At 36.2% G+C, this 19636-nt stretch overlaps 1 protein-coding gene across 1 annotated transcript in view; it reads left to right on the top strand.

Annotated features, from left to right (window-relative positions):
• ACAP2 (ArfGAP with coiled-coil, ankyrin repeat and PH domains 2) overlaps positions 1-19636 on the top strand; it is a 155202-nt gene that overhangs the window by 42821 nt on the left and 92745 nt on the right. Inside the window, exon 2 of the mRNA XM_047099315.1 lies at positions 13979-14036. Within this exon, the coding sequence (XP_046955271.1) occupies positions 13979-14036 (58 nt within the window). The remainder of the gene's footprint in view (positions 1-13978; positions 14037-19636) is intronic.

The following is a 19636-nucleotide window of genomic DNA, read 5'->3' as shown; positions in this document are numbered from 1 at the left end:
TTTAATTCTCTCAGTTAAGTCACCTAATGTCTTTGAATATTTTCCCGTTATTTAGTTGGGAACATTAGGTATTACCAAGAATGTGCAACTAAGATGTTCTAAGTCCACACGTGTTTAATGAGGATCCACTGTTTCTGTAGTCCTTTCTTATCCCTTGTAAATCAGTGGATTAGATCTCTTGATGAACCAAGGAGTAGGAATAAATGCTCAGCTTAAATGTACGTATTCCTGAAGTTGTCCAGTCTCTCACTTAAGTCGCAGTCTTTTTCAGAGTGTAAGGACGGTTACATGCAAGAATGGTGACTTGCTGATAGACAATAAAATTTGAAGTATAAAGATTCTTGGCTTCCCAGCAGTATAGTTAATAGGATTGCATTAAGGTTACCATAGCTAGATTATTCACATGAAGATAACCCAGACTTCCACTTTGGTTTACTGCTGAAAAACAGGATTGGTGAATTTGTGGGACAGAATTATAACCCATCCCTAAAGAGTGGATGAAATTAATTTGAAATGGTTAAAGTTTTGTGTATATGTGTTGTTTTTAATTTTGAGAACTTATCAGCAAAGGATAACATTACTGTGGCTATATAAATGAATCATAGAGTTGGAATGAAATCAGTCCTCATTTTATAGAAAGACAAATACAGATTTTGATCTGTGTGTTGTCTCATGAGGAGTTAGAGCTACATTAGCGGTTCTTGAATTTATAGGAGTTAGATTGTGTTTAATATTATGAATGGCAGTAGAACTTTTGCCCCAGACTTCCTGAGAAAGAATGTGAAGATTTCTTTTTTGTCTAATTAATAACCTTTATCTTCCAGGAAGAGAGATTGAGAATGGAGAGGGAAAGGGGGAACCTACCTACTTGTCTTCCTTGGTGATTGTTAAAATGTGTTTTCAGTTTCTACTTGGGAATTTTTTTTCTCGTTTTAGTTTCATGTGCCTTATATTCCTAGAAAATTTTCTATACTTCTACTTTAAAATATTAAATTAATCTTTTCTATAGGAGCAGACTCATGGTTTATCAAAGTATCAGGCCAGAAGTGTTTTACAATATTTAATAATTGTTTCCCACCCATTTTGACTTGTCTTTGATCTGTTAGTAGCTTTAAACATAGTTAATCACTTTGTTCTTGTTACATTTTTTCCACTTCCCTTCTATATCACATTCTTTTGGTTCTCTTCTTATCTCCTTAGTTGCTCTTTCTGTTTCTTTTGCTATTTCTTCTTGTTGTTCCTGACCTTTAATACTGAGTGCCCCAGACCTCAGTCCTTAATCATTTTTCCTATCTTCATTTTTTTCCAAAAATACCCAGTCTTGTGGCTGTAAATACTATCTGTATGTTCATGATTCCTAAACTTATATCCTCATTGCAGACTCCTAAACTCTAGACTCATTTTTATCCACCTTGATGTTACCACTTGTATATATGATAAATATTTCAGATCAAGTCCAAACCTGAGCTCTCATTCTTTTCTCCCCAGACCTGTTCTGCTCATAGCCTTCTCCATCTCAGTTGGTTACAACTCTGCCCTTTCTTGCTATTCCAGCAAAAAACTTTGAATCCATCCTTATTTTCATATTTACCTGCTCAGTGGTATACCTGTGCATGTGCTCACACACCACATCCAATTCATGAGGAAATCCTTTTAGCTCTACCTTGCAAATATATCCAGATTAACATTTCTTACCACTGACTGGATTTAGTTTAAACCAGCTTCATCGCTTACCTGGATGATCTCTAGTTTCCTGACTGGTCTCTTTGCTTCCTTTTTTGTTTCCCTCCAATCTTCTCCATACAGCAGCCAGAGTGATTCCTGAAAAACGAAGTCATATTGTGTCTCTTCCCTGCTTCAGTGGTTCCCCATTTCACTTAAAGGTAGAATTTTTGTCATTCGCCTACTAGGCCATAGGCTGTTAATGGTGATGGGGCTCTCCCTTAATTGTCTCATTTCCTCTCCTGCATCTCTTCCCTTTGCATGTTCTTTTTTTTTTTTTTAATTTTTAAAAAATGTTTATTTGTATTTCAGAAAGAGAGGGAGAAATGGTACACAAGTGGTGGGAGGGCAGAGAGAGAGGGAGACACAGAATCTGAAGCAGGCTCCAGGCTGTGAGCTGTTGGCACAGAGCCCGACACGAGGCTGGAACTCATGAACTATGAGATCATGACCTGAGCCAAAGTCGGACACTTAACTAACTGACCTACCCAGGGGCCCCTCTTTTGCTTGTTCTGTTTCAGCCATACTGGCCTCCTTGGTATTCCCTTAACACACCAGGGCTGTTGCATTGGTGTGATATTATGTCCATAACATCCTTGTCTGTGTGGTTCACTTTTTCAGGCTTTGCTCAAATGTCACTTTCTCAGTGAGGACTATCTTGACCACCTTATTTAAAATTGTAGTTGTCCCTGCCCCCTGCTCTGCCCCCCACGTCTGTTTTACCTTTTGTTTTTTTAATAGCACTTAGCACTTTACAGAATACTATTTAAATGACTTATTTATTATGTTTGTTGTTTATTGACTGTCTTCCTCTTCCAATGTAAGAGCTAGGAGAGCAGGGATCTTTGTTTATTTCATCTGCATATCTCAAGCAATTGATACTTGGTCTTGTTTGTTGTTAGAGAAAAGGAAGGGAAATCTCAAGTTTCTTCATTTGTCTGAATTTTTCTAGTAGTAGTTTTTAAAAAGTTGTTCAAAAAATTCCCCCCAACTTTAGTATAACTATTTTGGTTCTTCTCTTTGGATGTTTAAGGATTCTATTTGATTATAAGTTGAATGTAGTGATGGAATCATGGTAGTATAATTTTGTGGTGGTGTTACAGTGAATTCCTCCTTAGCTCCTTTGAGGTTTCTTTCAAGGCTTGTTTTAGAAATCCTATATTAGTGTATATTCTAGAGTGTTATATTACAAGAATTTCCCGTTTCTCTCAACTTTAAAAGAAGTCATAGGTCTACAAATGGTTAGGTAAGGTGTAGAGGCTCATTCTTGTATGTGGAAAGAACTGAGTTTTTCAAAACTTCTTTCATTGTAAGTCCAGTTTTGATGTTTAAGCAATTATTTGTGTATTCTTTTTTATTTTCTCTAAAGACTTTTATAGTAACATCTATATGAGGCTGTAGAGGCAGATTGGAATAACTAAAAACTGGAGCAAGAGGGAACTGGAGAATCACACATAAATACATGTACACCGAGATGCAGGCTTAACCGTCATGAGTGGCCTTGGGCTTCAGATTATGTAATTGTTCTTAATGTTTTGATTGTTTTAATGCTGCATCTATGCATCCAATAAACAAATGTTTACTTGGTAACTAAATAAACTAAATGGACCGTAGTTTCTGCTCAAGGTCTCTTAGTTTGGGCAACAAGACCAATAGTTGGATTTATCATATTGAGTGCCAGGTGCTCTATTTGATGTGAGTATGGGGTGCTTTGTGGAGGTGGTGTTGTTGAGGTGCTCCTTCCACTGAGGAGAAGGTACTTCAGTGTCACAAGTTTACTACCTGAAGTTCATGGTATGACCAGTGTCTTTAAAACCCTGAGCCTGTTTATTAGGCTCTTAAATTTGTATTCTTCTGGATCCTGTTTACAGATCTTGTAAAATTGCAGGGTTTTAATGGAGATGAAATACTACTCTAAACACAGCCACTCTACTTTCATTTCATTCATTAACTTCCATTTTTAAAAATTTTTTTTTTTCAACGTTTATTTATTTTTGGGACAGAGAGAGACAGAGCATGAACGGGGGAGGGGCAGAGAGAGAGGGAGACACAGAATCGGAAACAGGCTCCAGGCTCCGAACCATCAGCCCAGAGCCCGACGCGGGGCTCGAACTCACGGACCGCGAGATCGTGACCTGGCTGAAGTCGGACGCTTAACCGACTGCGCCACCCAGGCGCCCCTGATTAACTTCCATTTAACAGTTCTGACATTCAACAGTTTTTTAAGGTTTCTTCCAATTCAGGATTCTGTGATTCTGGGATTGTAGCTCATTTCCTGTTAATGTTTTTTTCTCTTTTTTAGTTCATATTACTATTCTGTATTCTTCTCTTAATATAACAAATGCTATATCATACATGCAGGCGCCATGCAAATTATAAAACACAGTGAAAATATATGGTGAAATTATTTTCATTATGGACTAAAGCAGATTTGTTGTTGTTGTTGTTGTTAATGGAGAAGCCTGGAAAAGTTATAGGTGTGATTTGGTTAGCAGCCTAAGACATGTCCCCGATAGAACCCTGAAGGACACTTTATGTAGTTATTTACCTGCTCTGATTTACAGAATATCCTGTGGCTTAAGTACCATTTCCAGTTCCTGAAAAGAACAGCCATGAAAGGGGGAATATGGTCTCTGATTATACTTTTTGACATTTTTTGTCTGGGCTTGGCCCTAGGTGTCCCTACAATCTTGCTCCCTTCTCTCACTGTGAGTCTGCAGATAGGCCTATCTTATCTGAAATACTTGGTCATCCTGACAGTATTATCAGTTACAATGTTCTTTCCTCATAGAGATCTACTCTCCCCCTGTTATGTACCATGAGGTTTACAGTGCTCTCTTCTCCCTAAAGGTATTGACCCTGACATGCCACTGATATGATAAGCATTGCAGTTTAACTGCTCTTGTTGAACATTTGATTTTAATTGTTTAAACAGTGATGGTAACTACTTTATTTTCCTATCATGTCAAAACCTACTACGTAGTGATAAGATTCTTGGGAATGGACCGACTTGTATAAAGTCAATTAAAAAAAATTTTTTGAGGTATACCTTCCTAAGTTTATTGTGATTTCAAGACAAATACCTTTTTCTTCAGCCTTTATTTTTCTGGGCTCAGTTGAAAGCAACATTATGTAGTAGTCTCTAAGTTTGTAGTTTTTTCCCTTAACCCTCTGTTTTTTTGGATTAAAGTGACCTTACCCCCTTTAGATGACTAATACCTTCATTCTAGCTTTACACCCTGGACTGTGAAAACTGGAAGGGACTATTAACCGGTCATCTGTCACTGTTGATGTATGGATCCCAGCACAATAGAAGGACCATGTCTTCTTCCACCACCTTCTTTTATGGCACAGTAGAATGATATTAACTCCTACTGTAATTATAGTGGCATTTCAGCTGCTTGCATATACTAACTGCCTGGACAAGAAATTCAGGCTGTTGCAGGAGGCTGAAATGGAAACAGCTTTCTAACATAGTACTGATTTTTTATGAGGAAAAAAAAAAAGGATTTCCTATCTGGTAAAAATAAAACATTATCAGTATTTCCTTTGAATGTTTGCTATGGGCTGTGATAAAAAAATAACTTTATTTAGAGTTACTTCTATGGAGATCCATGATACCCCTGTTAAGGAGAGAACCTGGAGCCCTAGGAACAGATGCTTCTGTACTTACTCCCTTCTCCCATCTACACTTCTCTATGCAGAATGGTGATTTGGATACTATTTTAAGAGTGCTACCCTTTTTTTTAGTGATAGACTTGGACTCATAGGGTTATTGACACTTGAGTAATAACTTGAGTGTATGCTATTCATTCGCCTGAACCCTACTGTTTGCATCTCCACCATGGGCTATGGTTTGGTTGCTTCTTTAATTATGCTCCTTTCTGGCCTGAATGGTTTTATTTTGGATATTGTGTTGTCGGCAGGAGAGAACATGAGGGGAGAAGGGTACGTGTTCCTTTAGCTACTTTTGTTTTTTGTTTGTATGTTTATTTTTGGGGGGGGAGGGGCAGAGAAGGGGACAGAGGATCTGAAGTAGGCTCAGTGCTGACAGCAGCGATCCTGAGCCCTATGTGGGACTCAAACTCACGAACCACGAGATCATGACCTGAACCAAAGTCGGATGCTTAGCCAACTGAGCCACCCAGATGCCACAACTACTTTTTTTTAGATTTACTTTTTTTCATGAGGAAATGGTAGAATAATGTTTACAATCTTTAAAAAAATAAATATAATGGAGTTCACTGAGAAAGATATGTGTGTGGACAAAAGATAAAATCATTTTTTTCCTGGGGTTCCTGGGTGGCCCAGTCAGTAAGACATCTGACTTTTTAAAAAAATTTTTTTTAAGCTTTATTTATTTTTGAGAGAGAGAGAGAGAGAGAGAGAGTGCGTGCGCATGAGTGGGGGAGGAGCAGAGAAAGGGAGACACAGAATCCGAAGCAGGCTCCAGGCTCTCAGCTGTCACCACAGAGCCCGATGCTGGGCTCGAACTCACGAACTGTGAGATCATGCCCTGAGCCAAAGTCGGACACCCAACCCACTGAGCCACTTAGGCACCCCAGACATCTGACTCTTGATCTTAGCTCAGGTCTTGATATCAGGGTCATGAGTTAAAGCCATGTGTTAGCATTTGCGTTAGGTATGAAGGCTACTTAAAAAACAAATTAAAAAAAATTTTTCCCTAAAATGTTAAGCTGAAAAAAAATTTTACAAAAAACCACCACTATCTTCCCCGATACTTATGATCTTTTAGAAAGTATGTAGAGGAGATGTTTGAAAAGGATGAATGACTTAACAATATAAATTTTGGTGAGGGTTTTCATCGCTTATAGGTTTTTCTTTTTTTCTCTGTGTTGAAAGCATGAATGAGGACCTGGGGGAAATCTTGCTTGGGAGAAGATAATCAAATCTAGGTTCTAATTTTCCTTTGAATGCTTATTCCAGGATAATTGATTGTTAAGATCCGGAGGTAATAATAAAGATGATCCAGTCTATTCCTCTCTTTGGATGGATGAGACAACTGTGGTTTGGAGAGATTAAATTATGTTCTCAGGGACTCATATTAGTTGGTAGAGAGTTAGACTAAACTCTTGATTTCTATTTCTAGTCTGTGTTTTTTACAATACTCTTACCCATTACAGGACTGAATTTCTCATGGGTTTTGCCAGGTTTGCTCAGTAGACCAATCTGAGCAAATAGGAGCAGTTATAACGTTTCTAACCTAATATTGGGCAAGAAAGACCTTTTAATTTCATTGAGACTTCTCAAAAATAAAGACTTAGTCATTTTTAAAAGGTGACTTAATATTGATATGCAATAAACATGCATTCAGAGCCTTAATACTTCTTTGTACTGATCGCAGAGTTGGCTCTGTTTGTTCTTAGAAGAATCACACAGAACTGACCTTGATGACCTTGGAAAACCAAGTGGATTTTCAAATAATATCTTACCATGTAGTATAGCACTGTGGCCTAGGCTGAAGTAATGAAGTTAGGAAAAGTGTGTTTGACATACAATTTTTGGAAACTGGCAAGAGTATTGAAGTGTTTGCAATTTGGACTTGCTATTTTATTTGCTGTTTTAACTTTTTTGCTTCTTTTTCAAACCACTTCAAATTCATGTGGGAAGTACGTGATTAATCTAATTACCGCTTCCTTCCCTTTTGGGCCCATAAAATGAAAATCAAAAGAGATTGTGTATTTTCTTTAACATATATAATTATAGCTGGTATTTATTCAATATCCAATGAGTGTCCTGCACTGTGCTGAAATTTTTATGTGTATTTTAAAATTTATCATATAGCTCTATGGAAGAGAATGTCATTATCTGTATTTTGCAGATGAAATTGAAGCACAAAGAACTTGTTTGATGTTACATAGGCAGTAAGTAAAATATTGTATTCAAACACTGGCTCTTTAAAAAAAAAAAAATCCATCCCATTGCCTCTCAACATGAAGGTGTTAAAGAGACCCAATTCTAAAGGACCCAGAATTTACTGAACAAAGGGGTGGCTATCCACATTACAAAATGATTTAGTGAGAGATTTATTTTAAAAAGCAGATTTCCAGGGTGTGAACTCTCTGTGTTCTCTGGTCAGAAATGCAGAGGGAGCCGTCTCATCCTACAGCCATCTCTAGTTTTGGTCATCTAGCTTTGCCACTTATTGAGACAGGGCTGCCCTTGGGTCAGTGGACTATCCCTGATCCAGCCATTGTCCTTTCTTTGCAAAGAATAAATAGTGAAGCATTGCCCGCAGTAGATAAAGCTCTTGAGCTGTAAGAGGAAGTTGGTTGGGGATGGTAGGTGCCATGATGGGTATATAGGCAACTCCTCTCAGTATCTAAATGGTTATTTAATGTATATGCAACCTTTAAGAATGTATCTATTATATAAAACAAGGAATATAGATGTTAGTTTCAAAATCTGTACATTATAGTTTATTTTATCTTTGTTAATTCTTTAGAAGGTAGTTATTACTTAGAGTCGCAAATCCATCTTTGTTTAAATATTTAATCTTTAATATTTATGTGCCTATTAGTGATCTTGAATATCCTGTTGTTACATTTTAGATTGCATCATCATGTGACCCAGTCTTAGATTATTAATTCCATTTTGAGGATATTGCCACGGTTCAAGTGGAAGTTAGGTTTTTTTTTTTTTTTCCGTGTCTGTGTGTGTATGTTTTTAGGATTTCAAATGGATGGCTACAATTCTTCATCACACTTGTTTCTCTCAAATAATTTTCTTTTATAAAGAAAATATAGTGCTCATATTAGTCATACTATTCAGTTATTTTTATGGATCATTTTATAAAAATTGTAGTTTATAAAGGTTATTGCTACATCAGGGGTGTGCAATTATCTGGGTAGGGAGAGTTCTATTTTTGTGCTTCTCATAGAGCTTCATTTAATTCACAGCTGAAAGTGATCACCATGTGATTAGAAATGTCTCAGTGTTAATACTTGCTGCTAGATTTTTTTCCTATTCTAATTTTATGTTTTTAGTTAACTGTTTTCTAAGTTGATCATAAAACACTGTGATGCAGGAATAGATAAAATAATGAAGGTGTTATTAAAAGTAAAGTGACTTTTTTTCCTAAATTATGGGCTTATTGAGCTTGTTAGGGTAGAGTCAACCAGAACTAAGTCCTAAAAATTATTTTCTTATATGTATTTTGTATATGAGAAAGGATTTTCATTCATGTTTTTGTATTTAATATTCATAATAAGGAGTCAGTAAACTTTTCCTCTAAAATGCCAGATAATAGTAAATATTTCAAGGCTTTGTGGGCCATATGGTCTCTCTTCCTAAACTACTCAACTCTTCCATTCCATTATAGCATGGAAGCTGCCATAGACAATATGGCATGAGCTTGGCTGTGTTTCCAAAACACTTTATTTGTAGGTGCTGAATTTTAATTTAATATAATTTTCTTGTGTCATTAAATATTATTCTTTTGTTTTTTCCAATCACTAAATAATATAAAAACCATTTTTAGCTCATGGGCATAAAAACAGGTTATGGGGGTGCCTGGGTAGCTCAATCAGTTAAACTCTGGATTTTGGCTCAGGTCATGATTTCAGCTCATGAGTTCAAGCCCCACATCAGGCTCTGTGCTGGCAGTGTGGAGCCTACCTAGGATTCATTTTTTCTCTCTCTCTCTGCCTCCCTTCCTCTCCCTCTTGCTCTTTCTCTCCCTCTCCCTCTCTCTAAAATAAATAAACTTTAAAAGTTTAAAGAAACAAAACAAAACAAAAACAGGTTATGGTCTAGACTTGCCTGAAAGGCTGTGGTTTGCTGAACTTTGTTCATAATAATCCTGTGAAACTTTGCTGATGGCCTTCTGTTTTTTCCCCTTTCCTTTAACATTATTTTATGTTTTGCTTAATTTGGTACTTAATCATGCTTTTGTTGTTAATATATATGTAACATTTAAGTTTTAACAGTTAAAATTTTTTTAATGACTTTTATTAAGTTTTAAACTATGGAGGGTATGGTCTATAATATTGGCCTTTTTAACACCTTGCACATTTATAAAAGTTATATAGGTTCAATAGGTATTTGGGAGAGATGAAAAGGAATAATATCTGTTGTCCAATATTTGAAGGAATGTTGTGTAGATTGTTTCATTTCACTCATTCATTCATTTATTAAACATACATTCCAGGATGGTTCTCTTTCATTACAGAGTAGAAGTAATAGGGAGGAAAAACTCACCTCAGAATGTGGGGATAAGAGAAAGGAGAGAAAGAAGCTCTTATCATGTTCTTTGTGTCATGGTATATACTGTGGTCAGTGGTATAGACAGTCCCTCATTTAACCTTTACAAATCATTTAGGTATGTATTTCTTTACTCATTTTGTAGACAAAGAAACTTAGACAAAATATCTTCAGCTTAGAGAAGTGAATGATGGAGTAGGATTTGAACTGAGACGATATTTCTGTATACTTTTTATACTAAGGAATATTCAATTAACTAGTCTGCCTTACACATTGGCTTCTTAGATGTTACAACAAGTTTTTTTGTTTGTTTGTTTTTTGTTTTTTTTTTTTGCTATGACTACAACTTTTCACACATATCTTAGATGACCAAGAACAAAGACTTTTTTTTTAAAGAAATGGTGAAATGTTGAAGAACTCTAAGCTAAAGTTTCAGATTCTTTGACTATATGATTACAAAGGGCTTTACTTTTATTTATTTATTAAAACAATTTTTTTAATCATTTATTTTTGAGAGAGAGAGAGAGAGATAGATTGCTTGCACACACGCGATAAAGAGGAGCAAAGAGAGAGGGAGACACAGAGTCCAAAGTAGGCTCTAGGCTCTGAGCTGTCAGCACAGAGCCCGACATGGGGTTTGAACCCACAAACCACGAGATCATGACCTGAACCGAAGTCACACACTCAACTGACTGAGCCACCCAGGCGACCCAGGGCTTTGCTTTTAAATGACATTTTCTCTTTTGTGTTTGTACTTCTCTTTAAAAAATGTTGTTTTACAAAAGCAATTTAGAATTGTACAATGAAATATGATTGAGGAATATACATAGTTTCTGTCAAACTGTATGTTTAGCAGAAATCAGTGATTAAATCAAATCTTGACCTGGTCATTTCAACTAATTTGCTTGAAAGAAATTGAAGATGGGGGCTCTAGGGTGGCTCAGTGGGTCAAGCATCTGGCTTGGGCTCAGGTCATGATCTTGCGGTTCGTAGGTTGAGCCCTGCGTTGGGCTGTGTACTGACAGCTCAGAACCTGGAGCCTGCTTCAGATCTGTGTCTGCCTCTCTCTCTGTCCCTCTCCCCCTTGCGCTCTCTCTCTCAAAAATAAACAAATATTTTAAGAAATTGAAAAACCCAGAAATTGGAGATTGAGTAAAGGTAGGTTAAAAAAAGGTAAAAAAGTAAATGAAGAACATTTTTGATAGAGTAAACAATTGTGGGGTTTCTTTCTTGACTCAACAAGCATTTTGAGTGTCTATACTGCTATGGGGAGCTCAGATGAGTAAGAGAAATGGACAGTGATAGAGACATGCATGAGGTGTTGTGGGAGCATAGGAGGATGTGTAATCAAGCTGGAGTGGATGGAGGAAGAGATTCCATGAGGCCCCACCTCCTGAGAAGATGATGTCTGAATTTTTCCTTTTCTCCCTTTATTGGCTTTAAAATAATTGAAATGTGCATAGTTATTGCAAATTCTAAACATTCCAGAAGTATAAGTGGTAAAAAGAGTAAATCCTATTTATGCTTTCTGCTCTCCAATCCTTATTTTTCAAAGTTATTGTTAAGAGATTGGTAAATATGCTTCCAGATTTTTGCCTATGCATAAACCAAGAGATTTTTTTCCTCCACAAAATTGGGTTCACACTATATATAATTTTGTAAGTTGCTTTTTCCCATATGTAATAGTCTAGCATGTATATGTTTCTATCTCAGTAGATAGAGATCAATCAATCTCATTTCAAAACTTGCTGCCTCACACAATGGGATGGATGTACCATCATTTGTTTACATTATTTCCTATTGTTGGACATGTAGGTTTTCAACTTGTTACAAACAATGAATATCTTTGTGCAGATATGTTTGTTTTCTTTTATGCATTAAGTTTTACATGATAAGTAGCATATATAGGCAGGTGAAGGGAGTTAAGGTTAATGTGAGGAGAAAATGTTTTCTAGGAGAAGGGAACAATATATAATGTGAAAACACTGCTGAAGAAAATGACACTTTTAGTTAGGGGAGAAGCATTTCTGTTTCTCTGCTGTGGAAGTATAGTACCTCTTGTTTTCTTGAACTTTAAACTGTTATGCTAGAGTATTTTATTTTGTGGAATAGGCATCTCTTTACTGAATAATTTATAGTTGTATACAATTTTCTTATTTTGGAGATTAAAAACTATTTTCCAGTAAATGTTACCAGATGGAGAAGTAGAATCACAAGCTGATAAAAATGGTTATTTCCGGGGGCGGGGGGCATCTGGGTAGCTTAGTCGGTTAAGTATCCGAATTATTCAGCTCAGGTCATGATCTCACAATTCATGAGTTTGAGCCCTGCTTCGGGCTCTGTGCTGACAGCTCAGAGCCTGGAGCCTGCTTCGGATTCTGTGTCTTCCTCCCTACCCCTTCTCCACTTGTGCTCTGTCTCTGTCTCTCTCTCTCAAAAATAAATAAACAGTAAAAAAAAAATGATTATTTGGATGTTACACAGAGTTTAAGTGAGTAGTTCTGGAAATAGAACTTTTATCTTAGCTATCTTTTTCTTAGTCCTGGTGTCTAATTGAGAATTTCTTACGCAGAGTTCGAAATAACTTTCTGGGTGGTTAGTCCCCCACCGCTGTCCATTTGAAATACATTTAGGTTAATCCATAAAATAACTGCTGGGAAGTTGCTAGTTTTTCAAGTAGGTATCTGACAATGTGATAGATGGCTTAAAGTAGATGACTTGTGTTTTGTTATATCTTAACTCTTAAGTGTAAATTCTTATTACCCTTAAAAAGTTTTAGTTGCTGTTGTTTTGTTCCAAATTTCCATTTTTGGAAGTTGCTTATAGTGTGTGGTATCAAGTACTAACTAAGTTTTATAGAAATCAGTAGATTTCTTAAAAATACATTGGAAACAAAATTGTTCATTAAACAAGGCTGACGTCTTTCTGAACTATTTATAAAAGTAAAAATTTTTCTTTTCTGGTTGTCAGGGATGCTCTGTTGTGGTTAGATGTGTTTTGTTAAATAGAAATCTGAGTCTTCAAAACACTAAAAATAGAACTACCTTACGACCCAGCAATTGCACCACTAGGCATTATCCGAGGGATACAGGTGTGCTGTTTTGAAGGGACACATGTACCCCATGTTTATAGAAGCACTATCAACAATAGCCAAAGTATGGAAAGAGCCCAAATGTCCATCGATGGATGAATGGATAAAGAAGATGTGGTGTATATATACAATGGAGTATTACTCGGCAATCAAAAAGAACGAAATCTTGCCATTTGCAACTATGTGGATGGAATTGGAGGCTATTGTGCTAAGTGAAATTAGTCAGTCAGAGAAAGACAAAAATCCTATGACTTCACTCATATGAGGACTTTAAGAGACAAAACAAATGACCATAAGGGAAGGGAAACAAAAATAATATAAAAACAGGGAGGGGAACAAAACAGAAGAGACTCATAAATATGGAGAACAAACTGAGGGTTACTGGAGGGGTTGTGGGGGGGGGGTGGGCTGAATGGGTAAGGGGCACTAAGGAATCTAGTCCTGAAATCATTATTGCACTATATGGTAACTAATTTGGATGTAAATTTAAAAAAATTAAAAATTAAATAAAAAAAAAAGAAGTCTGAGTCTTTGTTAAAGCTCAACTTTTAGAATTTCTTCCTCATTAAAAAAAAATCAAAACACATGCTAAATACTTCTAATTAGTGTTATTAATATGAATAATATGAATGCTTTGAGTCAGTCAGCCTAATGTTTTCTCTCATTACCTTAAACAATAACTGTATTATCTATTCTATGTTTATGAAATGTTTATACTTCATCCTAAGGTAATTATTATCAATGTGAAGTGTAATTTTTAAGCATTTATATCTTTTGTCATTTAGAGTTATTTTTCAGCAATAAAGTATATATTTAAACAAATGATAACTTAGGGGGGAGGGGAAACCTGGAAGGTGGTTGTGGGGAAGGACTGGTGGGAGGTGGAGGGCACTTAAAAAATAATGAACACATGATAACTTACTTCATATTTACTTTTTCTAGGGCTGCTTTGGAAGAAGTAGAAGGAGACGTGGCAGAATTGGAACTAAAACTTGATAAGGTGAATTTTACGTAAAAATTTTTTTTAAAGCATTAATCTTGTTTTCTGTAAATAATGATTTGTGCCTTTAATGCTAGGTGGTTCATGTTACTTCTTTTATCTCTTTGACGGTAAGTGTCATTATTCCAGTTTTACACATGAGGAAATTGAGGCTATAGACATCAAATAGCTTGCTGAAAATCTGAGTGCCAGAGCAAGACTTTGACCAGTAGCTGACTGCAAAGCTAACTAGATATCCTTTATATTGTTGGACCTTTGTTTTCTTCTTTTCCATCAAAAAGATTGCATGTATCTTTTTGATGCTTAATGGTTTTCATACATAACCTGACCATTCTTGTTTATAAATGTGGGTTTGGACACATTAAACATAAATAAAATTTAAAATATTGATTCCATTTTTAAAGCTAATCCCATAAATATTTAGTGTATATTTAATAATTGATATTAAATGGTTATATTCTATGTAAGGGTAAAATGTATATTGATTTCTATCTTCTGTATTAATTATTGATAATCTTTTTTGTCTCTACCCAAGCAATATTGCTATATAGCAGGCAGCAATAGGAGAATGAGTAAGACATGGCATCTGATTTCAAGTAACCATTGTTTAGTGAAATAATCTCTTAAAATTTATGGAGTTAAATCAGATGCACATACTCGAAATACTTTTTCTGAAAATAACTTCCTACTTGTTTGTTATTGTAAATTGTATTACTACATAAAGCAGTGCTTCTCAAACTTCACTGTGCATAGGGATTACCTGGGGATCTTGTAAAAATACAGATCCTGATTCAGTAAGTCTGGGGTATCTGAGATTCTGTGTTTCTAATGAGATTCCAGGTGATGCCAATGCTGTTGTTGTCCCATGGACTGCACTTTTATAGCAAGGATATAAAACACATACTAGTTAAACTAAAGGTTTTCCAATGTTTTGAAATCATGAAATGTATGTATATAATGTAAACAGTATAGAAACCATATAAAGTAATAGTATTAGTTATGTATTTAAAACCAAAAGTTTAGAAAATGTTTACTAATAGCTTATTTTTGTGTACTACTCTATAGTTTTCAAAACACTTTGATATGCAGTATATTTATTTTTTTTAATGTTTATTTATTTATTTTTGAGAGAGAGAGCACGAGTGGGAGAGGGGCAGAGAGAGAGAGGGAGACACAGAATCCCAAGTAGGCTCCAGGCTCTGAGCTGTCAGCAGAGCCTGACGTAGGGCTTGAACTCATGAACTGTGAGCCCGAGTCTGATGCTTAACCAGAGCCACCCAGGTGCCCCAATATGTTTTTTGATTTTTACAATAATTCTGTGAGTTAGGTAAGACAAGTGCTACTATTCTTATTTTATAGATGAGGATACCAAAGCCCAGAAAGTGAAGGGGACTTGCTTCAAATCAGAGTTAGAAGAGGCAGAACCAGGGTTAGGATTCATATGTTTTTATTCTTAGTTCACTGCCTTTTTTTTTTTCTTTTAAATTTTTTTACTTTTTAAAATTACATCCAAATTAGTTAGCATATAGTGCAACAATAATTTCAGGACTAGATTCCTCAGTGCCCCTTACCCATTTAGCTCATGCCCCCTCCCGCAACCCTTCCAGTAACCCTCAGTTTGTTCTCCATATTTAAGAGTCTCTTCTGTTTTGTCCCCCTCCCTGTTTTTATATCATTTTTGTTTCCCTTCCCTTATGTTTGTCTCTTTTGTCTCTTAAAGGCCAGCATTTGCACTACTAAGCATTTATCCACGGGCTACAGGTGTGCTGTTTCGAAGGGACACATGCACCCACATGTTTAGTGCTCTTTTTGTTCAGTGCTCTTTTTGTGCACCACTGTACTTCTGGGTCTGTGTTGGGATAGCCCATGCCACTTGGATATTTATTTTAAGGAACACAAGTGTCTAGGCAAGTGTTTTTTTTAAAAAATTACTGTTACAATTCTTGGTGAGGATATTTTCAAAAATTTTATTTTCTCCTTAAAATTATATGTATGGGATTATCATTGTTATTATTATTTTACCCAGAGGTATTACATGTATTTTAAGCACTCTCTGAAACAAAGTTTTCACACCTTTCGGGTAGGCAACAAAAGATGTAGTCTTGATTTTCTGGTAGATTTATGAAAGAGTATGTAGAAAGGCGAGGCTTTGTAAAGAATCCCAGAGTAGATTATTCTGGGTATCTATTCTTTTTGGGTAGAACTACGTGTAAATCATATGAAACATTTGTATGTTTGGGGGTATCCTCAAAATTTAAAGCATCTAAACAGAATCCACTAACAGCATTTTTGTTACTGATTTTGCTTTTATGAGCAGCTCTTTCCTGCCTTTTACCAAATTTGGTTCGGGTTGAGAGACTGGTAGAACCTTAAAACAAAAAGATTCAAATTTAAAACAAGTTATCAAAGTATTGGCAATTAGTACTAAGGTCTCTAAGCCCTTTCTAGAGTATTCATTACCCAAAGGGCTAATAAGAGCATCATAGAAATTTTGACATTTTAAAAACTATTATCTTTCATCTGAATAGACGTTCTATAGTTACTTTTATATTTCTCTAGCTTAAGATCTTGATTTCTTGTAAAATGTACTTCTCCCAAATTCTTAAGCTATTATCTATCATTTTACTTTAGAATTTTGAGGTGTTAGCATAGAGAAGAGAACCTGAGAGAGCAAGAAATGGTGTTATTGAAGGTGGTGGCATTGAACGACTTGTGGAGGGGAGGGGTTGCCCAAGATTAGTTCAGTGATTTCATAACTTTGTGCAGGGCAAGTTCCACCTGTAATATCATTGTAAATCATGCCATCAACAGGTTAAACTAGCTTGATGACTTAGCTTATATTTATTTTGTTTGTAATATATGTTACCAAGAGTTAATACTCCTTGTGGAAAATAATGCTTCATGAATGGCATTGTTCTGCTGGGTCCAATTATTTATCCATTTTGCCAGGTATTCTGGCATTGACAGAACTGTGGAGTATCACAGTGGCCATCTAGATGTAATCTCTGTATCTGTTGCATCTTTTCACTGGAATGCTTGCTCCCTTTTTGTTAAGCAGATACTTTTTATTTTTTATTTTATTTAAAAATTTGTTAATGTCTATTTGTTTTTGAGAGAGAGGGAGGGAGGGAGGGAGGGAGAGAGAGAGAGAGAGAGAGAGAGAGAGAGAGAATATGAATGAGCAGGGGAGGGGCAGAAAGAGAGGGAGAAACAGAATCTGAAGCAGCTCCAGGCTCTGAGCTGTCAACAGAACCTGACGCAGGGCTCAAACCCACAGACCACGAGATCATGACCTGAGCCAAAGTCGGATGCTTAACCGACTGAGCCACCCAGAAACCCCAAGCAGATACTTTTTAAATCACAGCTTAAGTACTACCAAACTTAGTTTCTTTTTCTTGTGTTGCATTCTTTCTTTCACACATTTCCATTGAAATTATTATAATATTATCATAGTCTTTGGATTGTAGCATAGTTTAATAGTTAAGAACACAAAGCCTAGAATAAGGCTGCCTGCGTTTGAATCTGGCTTTACCACTTACTAAGCTATATGACCTTGGGCAAGTTCCTCAACCTTACTAGGCCTCAGTTTCTTCATCTCCAAAACGGATAAAATTGGAGTATCTGTCTCATAGAGTTATTAGTAAGGTTATATAGGTAAAATGTTTTAATATATGTTAAATGCTTAGTATGGTTCTTAGAACATGGTAAATTCTAAATAAATGTTAATGATGGTATCTCTTCAACAAATCATTAGCTTCTTGAAGACAGATTGTCTTTGAAGGATAAAAAAAAACCCTTCATTTGATGTGCATTTACTGTGTATCAAGTGCTAGATTTTACTTGTATCTCCAACTGTCACAACAATGTTGCACAGTTAGCATTATACCCAATTTGCACATGAAAAAAAATGAGACTTAGGCTGTTACTTACTCCAGGACAGTCAGCAAATAAGTTGTTTATATTCTCATCATTTGGAAAAGCACCTATGACATACTTATCACTTAGTAAAATCTTCCCTCTTTGTAGACTTAGATTATTCATTTATACCTGTCATCAGGGTCCTCTGCTAAGGCAAAGTGTCAAGTCAGTCCTTCTTCCTCAGTGGCTGCAGTGTAAGTATGGTTCAGCAGTATGACAATTCCATAGTCTTTCCAGCTCCTGTGATAGTGACCTCTATTCTAATTCTGATACCTGTTTTCATGGCCATAGCTATGCCTTACCTTTCAGAGTTCTCATCTTGGAAATCTGGAATGCTGATCTCTTACTTTCTTACTGGAGTCTCCAGTCCTTCCAGTTCTCATTTCACTCCTGCTTCTGTTCTTCAAGCTTAGCCAGCCCTCTTGTCTTTCAGGTTATAAACTTCTGATATTTTAGACCCCTTTTAAACTTACTGCCCTTTCAGTGCATTTGGGGGGGGGTAATTTTTGGAGATAAAATTCACTTAACATAAAATTCATCTTTTAAAGTGTACGATTCAGTGTTTTCAGTGTATTCACAGTATTGTGCTACCCTCACCAGTGTCTAACTCCGGAGCATTTCCATTACCCTAGAGAGAAATCCTGTGCCTGTTAGCAGTCACTCCCAATTTTCCTCTCCGTACATCCTCTGGCAGCCACTAATCTACATTCTGTCACTATGGATTTGCATATTTTGAACATTTCATATAAGTGGAATCATAATTTGGCCTTTTATGACTGGCATCTTTTCACTTACCATGTGTTTTTAAGGTTCATCTGCCCAGGTTGTAACCTGTTCCAGTATTTCTTTTTTTTTTTTTTTAATTTTTTTTTTTAACATTTATTCATTTTTGAGAGACAGAACATGAGCAGGGAAGGGGCAGAGAGAGGGAGACACAGAATCTGAAACAGGCTCCAGGCTCTGAGCTGTCAGCACAGAGCCCAACGCGGGGCTTGAACTCACAAACTGCGAGATCCTGACCTGAGCCAAAGTCGGACACTCAACCGACTGAGCCACCCAGGCGCCCCTCCGATATTTCCTTTTTATGACTGAATACTATGCCTTTGTATGGGTATACCACATTTTGTTTATTCATTATTTGATGGACATTTGGGTTGTTTCCATTTTTTAGCTAATATGAATAATACTGCTATGAACACTTTCAGTCTGTTCTTAATTTTATTCCGTCGTTATTTTTCTTCTGGAGGCGTTCATTATCCTTCCATAACACCTACTCTACAGAATTCTTACTATATTAGTCTAACAATTTATATTCTCTGTGTCATATCTGGGCTATAAAGCCCTACAGGAGAAGTTACACAACTATTTCGTGAAACCAACTGGTGGAGCTACACATTCCTGGAATTCTTGATGCAAAGCAAATTTTCCAAGACTCATTCAGGTTATCTTATTATCTTTAACAGCTATTTTACTTCCCTGTTTTCTCAACATTTAGCACTGTGTTCTTCTTTCTTAGTAGATGACTTTGACTCTGTCTTCTTTTTGGTGGGAACACACTTATTTCTTGCTCCTAATCTAGAAATTTATTTATTTAAAAAATTTTTTAAAGTCTTCATTCATTTTTGGGAGACAGAGAGAGACACAGTGTGAGCGGGGGAGGGGCAGAGAGAGGGGAATCACAG

This window comes from Lynx rufus, unplaced genomic scaffold, assembly GCF_022079265.1.
Source record: "Lynx rufus isolate CCGP_SWC_20201006 ecotype Redwood Valley unplaced genomic scaffold, mLynRuf1.p SCAF_5, whole genome shotgun sequence".
NCBI classification, from domain to species: Eukaryota; Metazoa; Chordata; class Mammalia; order Carnivora; family Felidae; genus Lynx; species Lynx rufus.
Note: the sequence above shows the minus strand (reverse complement) of the source record. Positions and strands in the feature narration are given on the sequence as shown.